The sequence below is a fragment of the Siniperca chuatsi genome, linkage group LG19 (genome assembly GCF_020085105.1).
Source record: "Siniperca chuatsi isolate FFG_IHB_CAS linkage group LG19, ASM2008510v1, whole genome shotgun sequence".
Classification (NCBI taxonomy): Eukaryota; Metazoa; Chordata; class Actinopteri; order Centrarchiformes; family Sinipercidae; genus Siniperca; species Siniperca chuatsi.
In genome coordinates, this window is record NC_058060.1 from 16,148,224 (window position 1) to 16,160,441 (window position 12,218).

At 38.5% G+C, this 12,218-nt stretch overlaps 1 protein-coding gene across 2 annotated transcripts in view; it reads left to right on the forward strand.

Moving 5' to 3' along the window:
- Window positions 1-12,218, forward strand: part of oxsr1b (oxidative stress responsive kinase 1b) — a 40,633-nt gene that overhangs the window by 2,711 nt on the left and 25,704 nt on the right. For both annotated transcript variants that reach the window (XM_044176600.1, XM_044176599.1), the window contains exons 2-3: window positions 5,193-5,305; window positions 11,852-11,960. In XM_044176600.1, coding sequence (XP_044032535.1) covers window positions 5,193-5,305; window positions 11,852-11,960 — 222 coding nt within the window. The remainder of the gene's footprint in view (window positions 1-5,192; window positions 5,306-11,851; window positions 11,961-12,218) is intronic.

Genomic DNA, 12,218 nt, shown 5'->3' on the forward strand with positions numbered 1-12,218 from the left:
TGGTGGTGTTTTGGAGTGTGTATTTGAGGAGGGGGGTGGGTAAACACAACTGCAGTATTGAGTACTGCAAATTACCAAATTATTACATGCTACTGTTTGTATTAGAAAGTTAAATAGACTTTTTTAATTTAGATCTTTTTTTCTGATTGCAGCGGCAGGTAACATGTGTTGTGTGTCTCTCCATCATTACTTGCAGTGGTACTGATGTTTTAACTGCGTATGGAATCACTGATTAAATCAAAGGAGTGGGTTTTATTAGAGTGGTAATTTCCCTCACAGTCAGTTAGTATGTTGTGGTGCACATGTACACAGACTTGTAGAAAATTGTGAGACAGTCTCTCTCTTTCCCAACACAATATGTATTCGAGTATAGTGCTGCAACTAATGATAATTTTCATTATCAAATAACCTGCCCTTTATTTTCTTGATGTCAGGAAATAGTGAAAAATGCCCATCACAAAAGCTTGAAGCCCAAGGTGATGTCATCAAATTGCTTGTTTTGTCCGACCAACACTTCAAAACCTAAATATATTCAGTTTATTATCGCATACGACAAAGAGAAGCAGAAAATCCTTACAATTTTGAAGCTGAAGAATGACCTTAACTCTTATTCGTTTATCATAATAGTTGGCAATCATTTTTCTGTTGATGGATTCATTGATAGACCGACTGATTGTTTCAGCTCTATTTGAGAATGCAGCATTTAAAACCTCAACAGGTAGCCACTAGTCAGGCTAAACTGCTGCTACAGTCTCCCAGACCTAAACCCACCTAACAGGAACTGTTGGGGAGAGACTGTTCAGCTGGAAGGTTGGTGTTGTGAGGATGGCCCTTGCATACCCAGCATGCCCAGCAGAGCTATTGTTTTGGTAACTTCCCCAGGGAAAGAGGACTTGTTATTACATGGTTCACACCCACTCTTTTCACCCCACTGAGCATTGGATCATACTGGACAGAGCACATGAAAAAAGTGGATCAGACTCTGGATCATTCGTGTTGGCAGATCTGGACTGTAAACGTTCTGCTCCCACATGTTTCCTCCCTGTTACTTGTCCTATCCCTCAGATGGTTTTAAAAAAAACATGTGCAGAATGTCAGCCAGGTATGCAGCGGAAATGTAATAAAAGTTGACTGACGTTAGGCATCAAACTGGCCTGGTGAGGGCAGGAAAGACTGCCACACTGCTAGTGACCTACTCCATTAAGAAGCAAATTCAAGGCCAAACTAATCTGATAATATATTATTGTACTGGGCACTATGTACTGTTTTTTTTGCAGTTAAAAAAGTGAATGTTCTGGATGTTACCTAGCCCTTTTTGTCAAATATTTTCACCTTTTCTACAGGGAAATGTTGGCCCATAATGTGAGGTATCTTTTTATTTGGAGTCTGCATTTCATGAATAACAACTCTTTAATTAAACCTTGAGATTTAAATAGCCTCTTGGTATTTTAATGGTCTTTGAGCCAGTTATAATTTTAATGAAGTGTAATACTGTAGCCTTGTCTGTGTCCTAAGTAAGCCTATTATTCGGTTTACTATTCCTTTGTGTTTTGCTATGTTGCTTATTTAATAGACTTCATAGAGATGCACCAGAATAGGAGGAATGCAAACATTCCATACTAAGATGTCAACTCCCTAAAGAGCAAACATGTTAGCTTACAGGTCAATGGCAAGCCCTCTCTGGAGTGTTTAGGCTTAAACAGTTCATTGTGAAGAAAAAACAATAGTCTTGCATGTGCCATTCACATGTTGCCAGGTTATAGTATAACTCTCATAAGGCTTCCCATGCCAAGCTTGAATTGTTTTTAGGAAACATGCTTACAGAAAACATTGGCTGCTTTTTCAAAGATCATGATTGTATTGTCAGTGTTTCCCCCACAGGAGCGATCAAGTTCTTTCACCCTGTCTGCAACTTTTTTTCACTATCTGGAGTAGACCTTTACATCCTCGTCACAGACTGTTGCACATAGAATATGTTAAATGTGTGGAAAGATGATAAATCTAAACAGTCACATTTAAACACAAATTAAAGAGTGAGACTTACAGCTAAACATATTTTAAGAATCAGGCAAATTCAGACAGTAAATGAGGTCTTGGTGTTCGTAAAACTCAACCATATCAATTAGGAAAACTTTCGGGAAGCTCTTGACTAATTGCTGGGATAATTATAATGTTAATTACTGGAAACAAACAGGAATCATCTGCAGTATATCTGCTTCTTGACATGTTTTGGGGTTTTTTTTTTGGCTTCTGACACACACAAGGAAAAAAAGACCAGCTGCATAAAGCTGTTAGTTTTGTGATATTTTTCTCTAGGCTGTTTAGGCAGTTGTCTTAAAATGCTAACGACACTATAAAAAATGAAATGGAAATAAAATGCAGAAAGAAATCAAACATGGAAACAAATGGAAATCAACAAACCAGAAAGCTTACATAACGTTGTGTCCCTCAGCTACGTCAACACGCCACATTTTCAGCTGGCAGCTGAATCATCTTCATTTGATTTTTCCTAATGTGGTAACTTAATATATAGATGTGATTTAGCCATCCACTTCCAAAACAAGCTAAATCTTGTTGTTGTGCCTCTGGAAATAGAAAATATCATCAGAGGAACTTTGAACTAGTTTTTTATTTGTATTTGTGAAGAGCTGACTCCTGCTCTGTTCATAATCTGTTCATTTATTTATTAATTTACAAAAGCGAAAAAACACCTCCTGCTTGATATGCAGCCTTTATGTCTGTGCCAGACTGTTTAGCAGATTAGATGTTGGCCTGACTCTTTTAAAGCCCTGGCACTACTGCAGTGCTTGCCTTTGTGAGGATGCCTCTTTTGTGTGCTTCCTCTCATTCTGATGGAGAGGGTGGTGATGATGCTTTCTGTGAGAATGACAGAGATGTGGCAATGTGTGGCTTATTTTACAAGATCAGATGTTTTTGTGACTTGTGTCTGTATTTAATGCCTCATAATAAGGTTTGCATTCTTAGTCGAAAACAGCTACAGGCTGATGATTACCGGTGCTTTGGTTAGTGAAGATGATTACAGGAATGGTTTGCGTTTCCCCTGTGTGCATCATAGTATAATTACTCAATTTACAGCTTTGGTTAGAAGCTCAAAGGCTTCGTGAAGTATTGAATAACCATGTAACAGGATACAAAGTAGACACACGACTACTCTGTGCGGAATAACCTTGTGCTAAGCTTGGAATATCAAAGAGCATCAGGTCTATATTAACTCAATGTCCCAGCTGGCTGGTAGATTGGGCTTTTTCAGTCTAAATGACTTGTAGAGCCTTGGTGCTCCTTTTACCTTGCCTGCTGCAAACCCAACAATCCCCTCCTTTTTCATCCTCTCCACACACACACATACAAGCGCACATGCTCTCCAGCTTGGCCAGCCACCCCTGACGACTGGCTGTTTGTTTGTGTGGAGGAATTTACACTCCGTTGCGTATAGGGCAACTGGCTTCTTGTGGTCCAGCCAGGACTGAGCTCCCCATCACTGGCCAGCCTCCAGAGGTTTGTTAGGTATTGCTGTTGGTGGTGGTGGGAGGGGGCTGGAGGATATATTTACTACTGTTCAGCCCCATTCGTTTTGAGCAATGGCGGAGTGATCTGTGATTACTGCTGGAGAGTTGAGCAAGACCAACCGCACATTATCAGAGGTTGCCAGTCAATAGATGGCACCCACTACAGCTGTAGGAAGTAGGTTTTCACATGGAATACATTAATGATGATTAACATGACTGTTACTGTCTATAAATTATAGGAAATTACTATTGGAAATTGTAATTTTATTGGATTATTTTAGAGAGCAAGAGTTTGTGGTTTATTTCAGTCTCAGCTATATTAAATAGGTTTATGCTGTTTTATTCTCTGCTTCTCTCATATAGCCTGAAGTCATAATTATCATGAATGAACAGTTAAATAAAGAACGGTCACGTCTTCGGAGACGGCTTTACTTTTTAATTATAAGGGAACTGTTTTTTCTTCTTCTTTTAATATAGCCTTTTAAAACTTCCATACACCACTGGCTCATTGAAAACTCCAAACAATGAGCACTTTGTTAATATTTGGGCATAGCTAAGATGAGGGAGGTTAGGAAAAGCTTACTGGAGGGCGGACCGACTCACCTCTCACTCTTTCACTCACCAAAGCCTGTTGCCAGAGGAGAATGTGCTCCCAGCATTGCTCAACGTCAAGTATACTCCAGAGATCTTGTGGAAACAGCCGTGTGTGTCTGAATGGCGTCAAATAAGAGCATTGAGGGGGCAGTGAAATGACCTCACACATTGCAGGGACAACAGGCGTACCTCTCCAGGGGAGGATTTTACAAGCTTTTACTCTGACTATGCTATCAGATGTTCTTCAAAATAAAGATTAGCCCACTGTTGTAGGATTCAAGCCATAATCAGATTGTTATCTATGTGTTGTTTGCTTGTACATCAAAATAGTAGTTGTGGTGGTATAAACTAGCATAGACTTGCCACTGTTGCTATGATCCAACAAGGTTCGTGCAGTGTTCTGCAAAGTAATACTATAAGACTACACATATTATATATTGTAGACTATATTTTTGCACAACCTTAGGAGCAGGCCACATTGCATTTCACTACATACATTACTTATGTATTATTACTTATTACTTATTACAATTGTGCCAAGCATTTAAGGTCCTGAAAAGGAGAAATTTCTAAACTGTATAAGAACCAAACTTTGGTCCACTCTGGCATGAACCTTCTACCGAAGCCTCCTGGGGATGAGCATCGTTTAGCAGAGTCACCAGCCCCAATCAGATCCGCTCTATTAGGCAGGATTTGGGAAAGCTGATTCATAATTGATGAACAGACAGTTAAACTGTACCAAAGAGAAATCGGATGAGATGTCAAAGCAGAACTGCACTTAACCTTCTTGAACGCCGAAGGATTTTGAATTTTTTGAGTTTATGATAAAAGTTAGGTTTATTATCCTACAGTAGCCATTGTTTTTGGATGTAGACAGGGGTTAGGGAAGGGGCAAACAATTAAAAGAAAGCTGGGCAGCCTAAGGATGTGACTATAACCTGAAATGAATGTGCTGTATGTGCCAAAGTTGGGTTTTACAACAGCTCTGACAGTGTCTTATTGCCTGAGATGACTATTATTATATTGAATCATAATCAAGGTGATAATATGTTGTTTTCCTGTCTGTTTTAGGGAGTGGGGCCACAGCAGTGGTTCAAGCAGCCTACTGTATACCACGCAAGGAGAAGGTGGCCATCAAACGCATCAACCTAGAGAAGTGCCAGACTAGTATGGATGAACTCCTGGTAAGATGCACAGAAAACATCTCTATTTTATTTATTTTTTGTTTCATAATGGTGCCCCCTTAGTTTTGCATTAATTTGACGAAATACCATTAGGTATCTGTCTATGTAGATTGAAGACAAAAGGAGGCATTTCTGATTCTAACCCTTTTTTTTTCGTCCTGTTAGTACTAATTATTTACTATATTATTATTATTTTATATTAATAGTACATTTTAAAACGCTTATTTTAAACAATTATTATTGACTACACAAAGGGATGACTAAATGTGATTTCAGTTCAGATTCAGATTTCGATTTTCAGTTTTTTGCAACCTTGTTACTTTCTATGTGTGATCAAAGGAAGCCACACCCTTACAGCACGAGATTGCATTTTGGGCTTTGTCTCTGTGATCTCTGCATGTGGATGGAGTTAGTTCCACCTCTGCTTTTCATTACTCATTTTCTCTGAGCCCTCCTCCAATCATCCCTGTCACTTCAAACACTATTCTGGTTGTTCTCTGAAGGAGGACTCCACTTACTGCCAGGAAACTATTAGACCACCGTAGGACATCTTCCTGACGGCTGTATTGTTTTCAGCTTTATACCCTCAATGCAATTTTGTACCGCAGCTCTGCACATCATTTACTGTATGACATGTGGTTTACGATGTAGCTCAAGAGGCAGAAGAATTATATCGAGCTCCCCTGTACGTAGAGATGATGAGATGCTTGTTTGTGGCTTGTGCTCTGGCTTTGGAGATGGCAAGGAGTTTCTTATGTACAGTTTGTATTTTTCAAACATTTTTTTATTTTTTATTTGCCGGTTACTTTACAGTAGGCATGAAATCTGCTTAGTTCAAACAGGCTTTTTATAGCTATACATTGGAAAAGATGTCACACTACTTGGCTTGGGCATATACTAGGGCAAAATTGCAGGGTAGCTGTCGTTAACCTTTTGTTCCAGAGCACCCACATACACCATATGTCAGGTTTTGGTATGACACTGGGAAGTGAGCTGGTGTTAACTTAGACCAAAGGAGTGATTGATGGATTTTTCCAGTCCTCTCTTCTAGTTCACAGCCAAAAGTATGTGAAAGTAACTAGTGGGAAATAAATACTGTGTATGCCTGTAAGTGTACATGGAAGATCATGGCTAGAGATTACTGGCAGGTTTCTCACTACTCACTGGCAATACTAAACTGAGGAGGAACCCTTCCCCACTCCCACCCCCCAATTTCTGGAGGATGAATCAGGGGAATGTTGCTCCTGGATTCTTGGAGCAGGCGGTCACATAGAATACAGCGAGGTCGGATTTCCTGCCTGTGGTTTTCCTCCCAATTCCACAGCCTGCTGGGTACCCGGTTAAACTTCGAGGAAGCATTAAATTTAACCCAGATTGCTTCACTAAAGAGGCAGCTTTAAAAGAGGATGCTACGAGTTTTAAAGAAGCCTGCAGGTCTTACCTGTGAAATTCTATAATGTCAGAAAAGCAATCATCTGTCATGTCTCTGTCTCTGTATGCAGTGATATGTTGTAGTTATTCCTGGCACAGCAGTTTCATGGACAGGCACTTTTGATTTTCTAAAGCTAGATCAGATAAGAAGGATTTTACAATTTGAGCATGGGGCAGGGGCAAATATCCTCCTGGATAATTACACAATTGTTACAACTATTGGCTTTAATTATTTATTGAAACTTATGAGAAAAATTTGATCAACAATATTGTTGATAGAGTTCCTGTATGGTAATACATGATTTACAATACAATACCAATACATTTTGGACTTTAAAATACCTTAAAATACAGATAATGAGAGTGCTGAAGTGCAAATTGTTATTTCTATCATAGGAAGTCTGAATTGAGCTGAATTGTGTTCTCGGCATTAAGATCACATTTTAGTTTCCCCATCTCTGTTTCTCAATAGTTTCTCGTGTGTGTGCGTGCTGCAGCGAGATTGGGTCATTAGTGAGTGTGTGTTAGGCTCTGAGTAACTGATAGTGACGTAACATTGCTTCTATAGTGGCTTCTCTGTGTGTCCGCCATCAGCGCGATTCTGTGGCACCAGTTTGTGACCCAGCACTGCATTCAGTTTGTGACAATAGGTCATTTATTTTTTTGCTCAATTTCAAGGTCCTCAGGCACGTCAAATGCTGCAAAGATTAAGCCTAATATAGAAAAATGCAATTGGCGTGGACTAGTCTATTTCCAGGAGAATCTGTATATAATTTGTAGGTTAAACCTACTCAAGGGGTTTAGTGTTTGCTTTGGATCAACGTAGATTTATAGACCCAAGATAGAATAGATCAGTTTCAGTTCTGTTTATTAAATAAACCAAAGTGACCTCACTCATGTCACAATGAATGCCCTATTTTACAAAGGAATTGGAGTTGACATGTTAGAAATATGAGACAAAGGTTACTGACTCTATAAACTAATGTTATTTCCATTACGGAGAGAAAAGACAGTTTTATTGGATAGGTGGAAAGAGGGGATGGAGGGGTGGTCTGATGTTGTTATTGTTCAGATTTTTCTGTCCTTGAACTTCTCATGCCAGAGCCTTTGACTTTGAAGATTAGAGAAAATATGTCAACCTGTTGGCATGTAATGTTAAACAAGTGTACATACTGTATATACAGTAAAAATATATGGTAAAAATATCAATTTCATTGTGACAAAAGATATTTCTTGTCAGTTTCTCATTCATATGCTATTTTTTTGTTTAATTAAAGTGTAATGAAATAATGGCAAATGTTAGTATAAAATAACAAACCAAAAATAGTAGAAGAGTATGTAGAACATACTCTTCTACTATTTTTTTAATCAATCACCCTGATTCTAAGCCTTAGTTGTTCATTTAAAAAATCCTCTCTGATAGAGCTAACACATGCAAAAGCAGCAGGGAGGAAGAAATCTACTATGCTAATGGTATGCAGCTTATGAATGTAACACAGATGGTCATTATTAAAAGTCACTTGACAATGATGTCCTACACAGGTTGCCATAAGTGTTTCTTTTGATGTCATCGGTGTCTTGTATATTAAATCCGAAATTTAATCATGGGATAGTGAGACCATTTGTGTTGCATGTGGCTTTGTGTGTGGTGGCAAGGAGGTGTGTCACTTACTTGTGGTTTGCAGGTCAGATGGTTTGAATAAAACCACTCTGACTGAATGCCTGTGTTTCAGGATGAGGTCATTGCAACACCCACAAACAAACACAAAGGCCAAAAGAAAGACTGTTTGGAAGAAGTATTTCCCTGTTTCTGTTCATAGTTGGATCTTTGGTTAAAATTATATTTTGACAGAAAATTCATCAAATACAATTTTGATAAATCTATTAATTGAGTGTAAAGTCACTTATTAAGTAGAAACACCAAATATTTGATGGTTTGAATACATCACTTTGTGACCTCGAAACCTGCATTTGGCACTTGTCATTATATTTGGCATTAACACATATAATTAGATGTATAAATGTGAATTTTGAGTTACAAGAGGCGGTAAAATTAACTGAGACATTTTTTATTGAAGAGACGATCTTCCCTAAGAAATAAATAGACTGATATGTGTCCTTGATGATGATGAAGTGTTTTTCTTAATGGTTTCATGGACTGGTTGGATGAGCTTTAGCTCTTGATAAAGATTACCATACAATGCAACTGATGTTAAAGACTGAGTAGGTATTTTACCCATGTGTTCCACATGCCCGCATTAGTGGCCAATGTAAAATTTATAGACAAATGAAGCTAGATTTCATACAGAATTTACATGATACCTTTACATGAATGGTTCTGACATAGAGACTGTATTTCTCTTTGTTTTCCAGCCAGCATTGAGATGTTCTGCAAAAATATTTTCACAAAGCAACATTTCATCAAATGTCAAAGGTTACACGTTGAAGGTTACACAGAAAGACGTAATATGACTGGTTTAGAGCGATGAGAACGTTTCCACTGTCTTTGCTGCAGCATAGGTTTACAGTGACCTAATCCTTACAACAAAGAGTCTCTCTGATTCACACATTGTCTGCTGGAAAAGATGGGAAAACCTGCCAACTGCCAGAGCACGATATCCTCCCTGTTATCCCATTGTTTTTCTTTTCTGGGGTTACCCTGGCCCACAGAGCTGTGGTGACCTGCCTCTTCCACTGTGCTGAGAACAAGGGGGGGGCAGTTAGCAGCCAATAGGCTATATCATTATTGTTCTCTCTCAGCTCTCTCACTCTCTCTCAATGATAGGGGAAACAACCCACAGAGCTCGCCGTCTGGCCCGACAGACTGGAAATTATTAGAATGTTTGATAATCAAAAACGGCTTTAGTTTAGAAGGGGAGTGGTGTGTGGGCTCACCTGTTGGTCAAAAGATTGTTCCTGGTCAGTCTGAATGGAACCTTGTGCTCTCCCCTTTTTTGACTGACACTCTACCTTCCTCTACGGATCTGTGTGCATTTAAACATGTCTGTACCTGTCACGGTCCAATGACTTTGTTTCATGTCTGTATCCACCTTTATTAAGACTCAGCCCATGTTCTTAACCTTCTTTTGTCAAGTGCTTTCTAATGGCATCATGATATCACCTGCCTGTCCTAGCCTCTCTTGGCAGAGGCACTCACTGAAGGCTACGGGCTCACTAGTGATGACTCCGCAGCAGAGGCATACTGCTGCTAATGCACATTGTGTAAGCTAAGCATTTATGCTGATGGAACATCAGGCTTTGATTGCTTACTTTTTGACCCACAAGCATCTATTGATTGATGCCTTTAACAAATGTTCTCAGCTCAGCGTTAAGGTTTCTCAGCTGACAGGTGCACCTGTCATGATAGAACACTTAATAGCTATTTAAAATAACTTTCTGAGATTTGGGGAAAAACGGTCGTTTGTGGTGGAAACCCATAATTAGATGAGAAGGTCGATATTGATTTCACCTCTGTGCATCCAATACAGAGATACTGCAGGTCTGGCATAGCGCAAAGACTGGGAAACGGGGGACAATGCTCGTCTAGCTCCATCAACAGTGGAAAAAATACATAATAAGCTGCAATGTGCAAACACTGGTCCTCTTGACACATATTGATGAATTTGTTATCGATCACTCCTTAGATGTGGGTTTGGTGTCAAATAATTGCATTTTCTCAAATATTTTACTTTACTAAATGTAAAACAAATCTCCTATAAGGTTGCTATTGTCAAATACATTCTGCATGATAACATTTTATTTCAACCGAGGGTGGCACTGAGCAGGGATATCATTCATGATTGGACTAGGGCTGCAACTTGTGATTATTTTCATTGTCTATTAATCTGCAGATTGTTTTCACGATTAATATGTTAATTGTTTGGTCTGTAAATGGAAAATGTCCATCACAATTTCCCCAAAGCCCAAGATGATGTCATCAAATTGCTCGTTTTGTCCAACCAACAGTCCAGAACACAAAGGAATTCAATTTACTATCATAGAAAACAAAAAATCAACTTTTGCTGAAAGAATTAGTTAAACAATCGATCATTTATAAAAAAATAAAATATTCATTTTCTCTTAATGGACTAATCTATTAATCGACTAATGATTTCAGCTCTAGATTTGACTATATTTGAGTTTTCAAAAGAATTTCAAAGGGATTTTCAGTTGGATAAATGGTAGTACTTCTGTTTTGACTTTAGCTTGATTGTTAAAGCAAATTCACTAAATAATTGTTAGATATATTATTAATAACTTTAAATAATATTTACAGTATTATTCTTAGATATCCTTGAAAAGTTCAGGACTGGTTGTATTACTATCTTAACACCCTTACATCTCATTTCAGTTTGGTCTTCAGTAGTTATATCAGTAATTATCGCAACAAGTAGAGATGCTGTGCAGTAACATGGAGTTCCAGTAAAAGGTTCAGTCATTTGTCAAGTATTCAAGTGCAGAAACAGAAGCAAAACCTCTGTGAATCAGTGATCCCAACTGTGAAGTCAGCTAGATTTTCTATTTCTTAGGAAGCTTGTCTATCCTCAAATGACTTTAGGGCTGGTGCTGAAGTGATGGATTAGACTTCTGTGCCAGCATTACCTCAGCTCCCCTGCTTTCCAAACACACACACACAGAAAGAGCGCTTTACAGCTGTATAAAGGGCTGAGTACCGGCTGTTTTTCGCCTCTGCATAGATATGCATTATATTGACCTAGCCTATTTCTCTTCTGATATCTGACGTCATTAAAATCTTAAGTGTTGCACTAAATTTCAAGAATAGCTGCAACATCAAAGGAATAGGCATTTATTGTGACTGCCTTCAGTTTATTTCCTCTAGGTTTTTCTCATACCTTTTTTGTGGGAGCCAAAATATTGTGCGTTTCATAGTTCATCTCACTATCACCACAACTGCTCTAAAAATGCTTGTTAGCTTGCTGCTTCAGGAGTGGGACTAATGAATAACAAAGTCATTAATAAAAATACATATCACAGATTACACCAGCTCTATCAGGTCAATGGAAAATAAACAGCTAGTCTGTCATTAGATCATCTAAATGCTTTGTACATTTCTCATTAATTGGATTCTGTCTCTTATTTTCTTTCCTCTAACAGAAAGAGATTCAGGCCATGAGCCAGTGCCACCACCCGAACATTGTGTCTTACTACACCTCATTCGTGGTAAAGGATGAGCTGTGGCTGGTCATGAAGCTGCTCAGTGGTGGTAAGTGCATATGTCTTCCAAAGCTTTCTTCTTCTATCATCCGTCCAATGTCTTATTACACTGTCCTCAACTTCTGCCTGTCAATCTGAATGTCTAGATTCTGCACAGGCAAAAATATCAATCTCATTTTTTTAATTTCTGATTTAAAAAATAAGGGGTTAAAGTTAAATGACCAGCAAAACTATACTAGCAATTGCTTGCAACACTGTATTAAATCACAGTTTGATAAGCTTTGTGTACGCATCAAATACAGTTAGT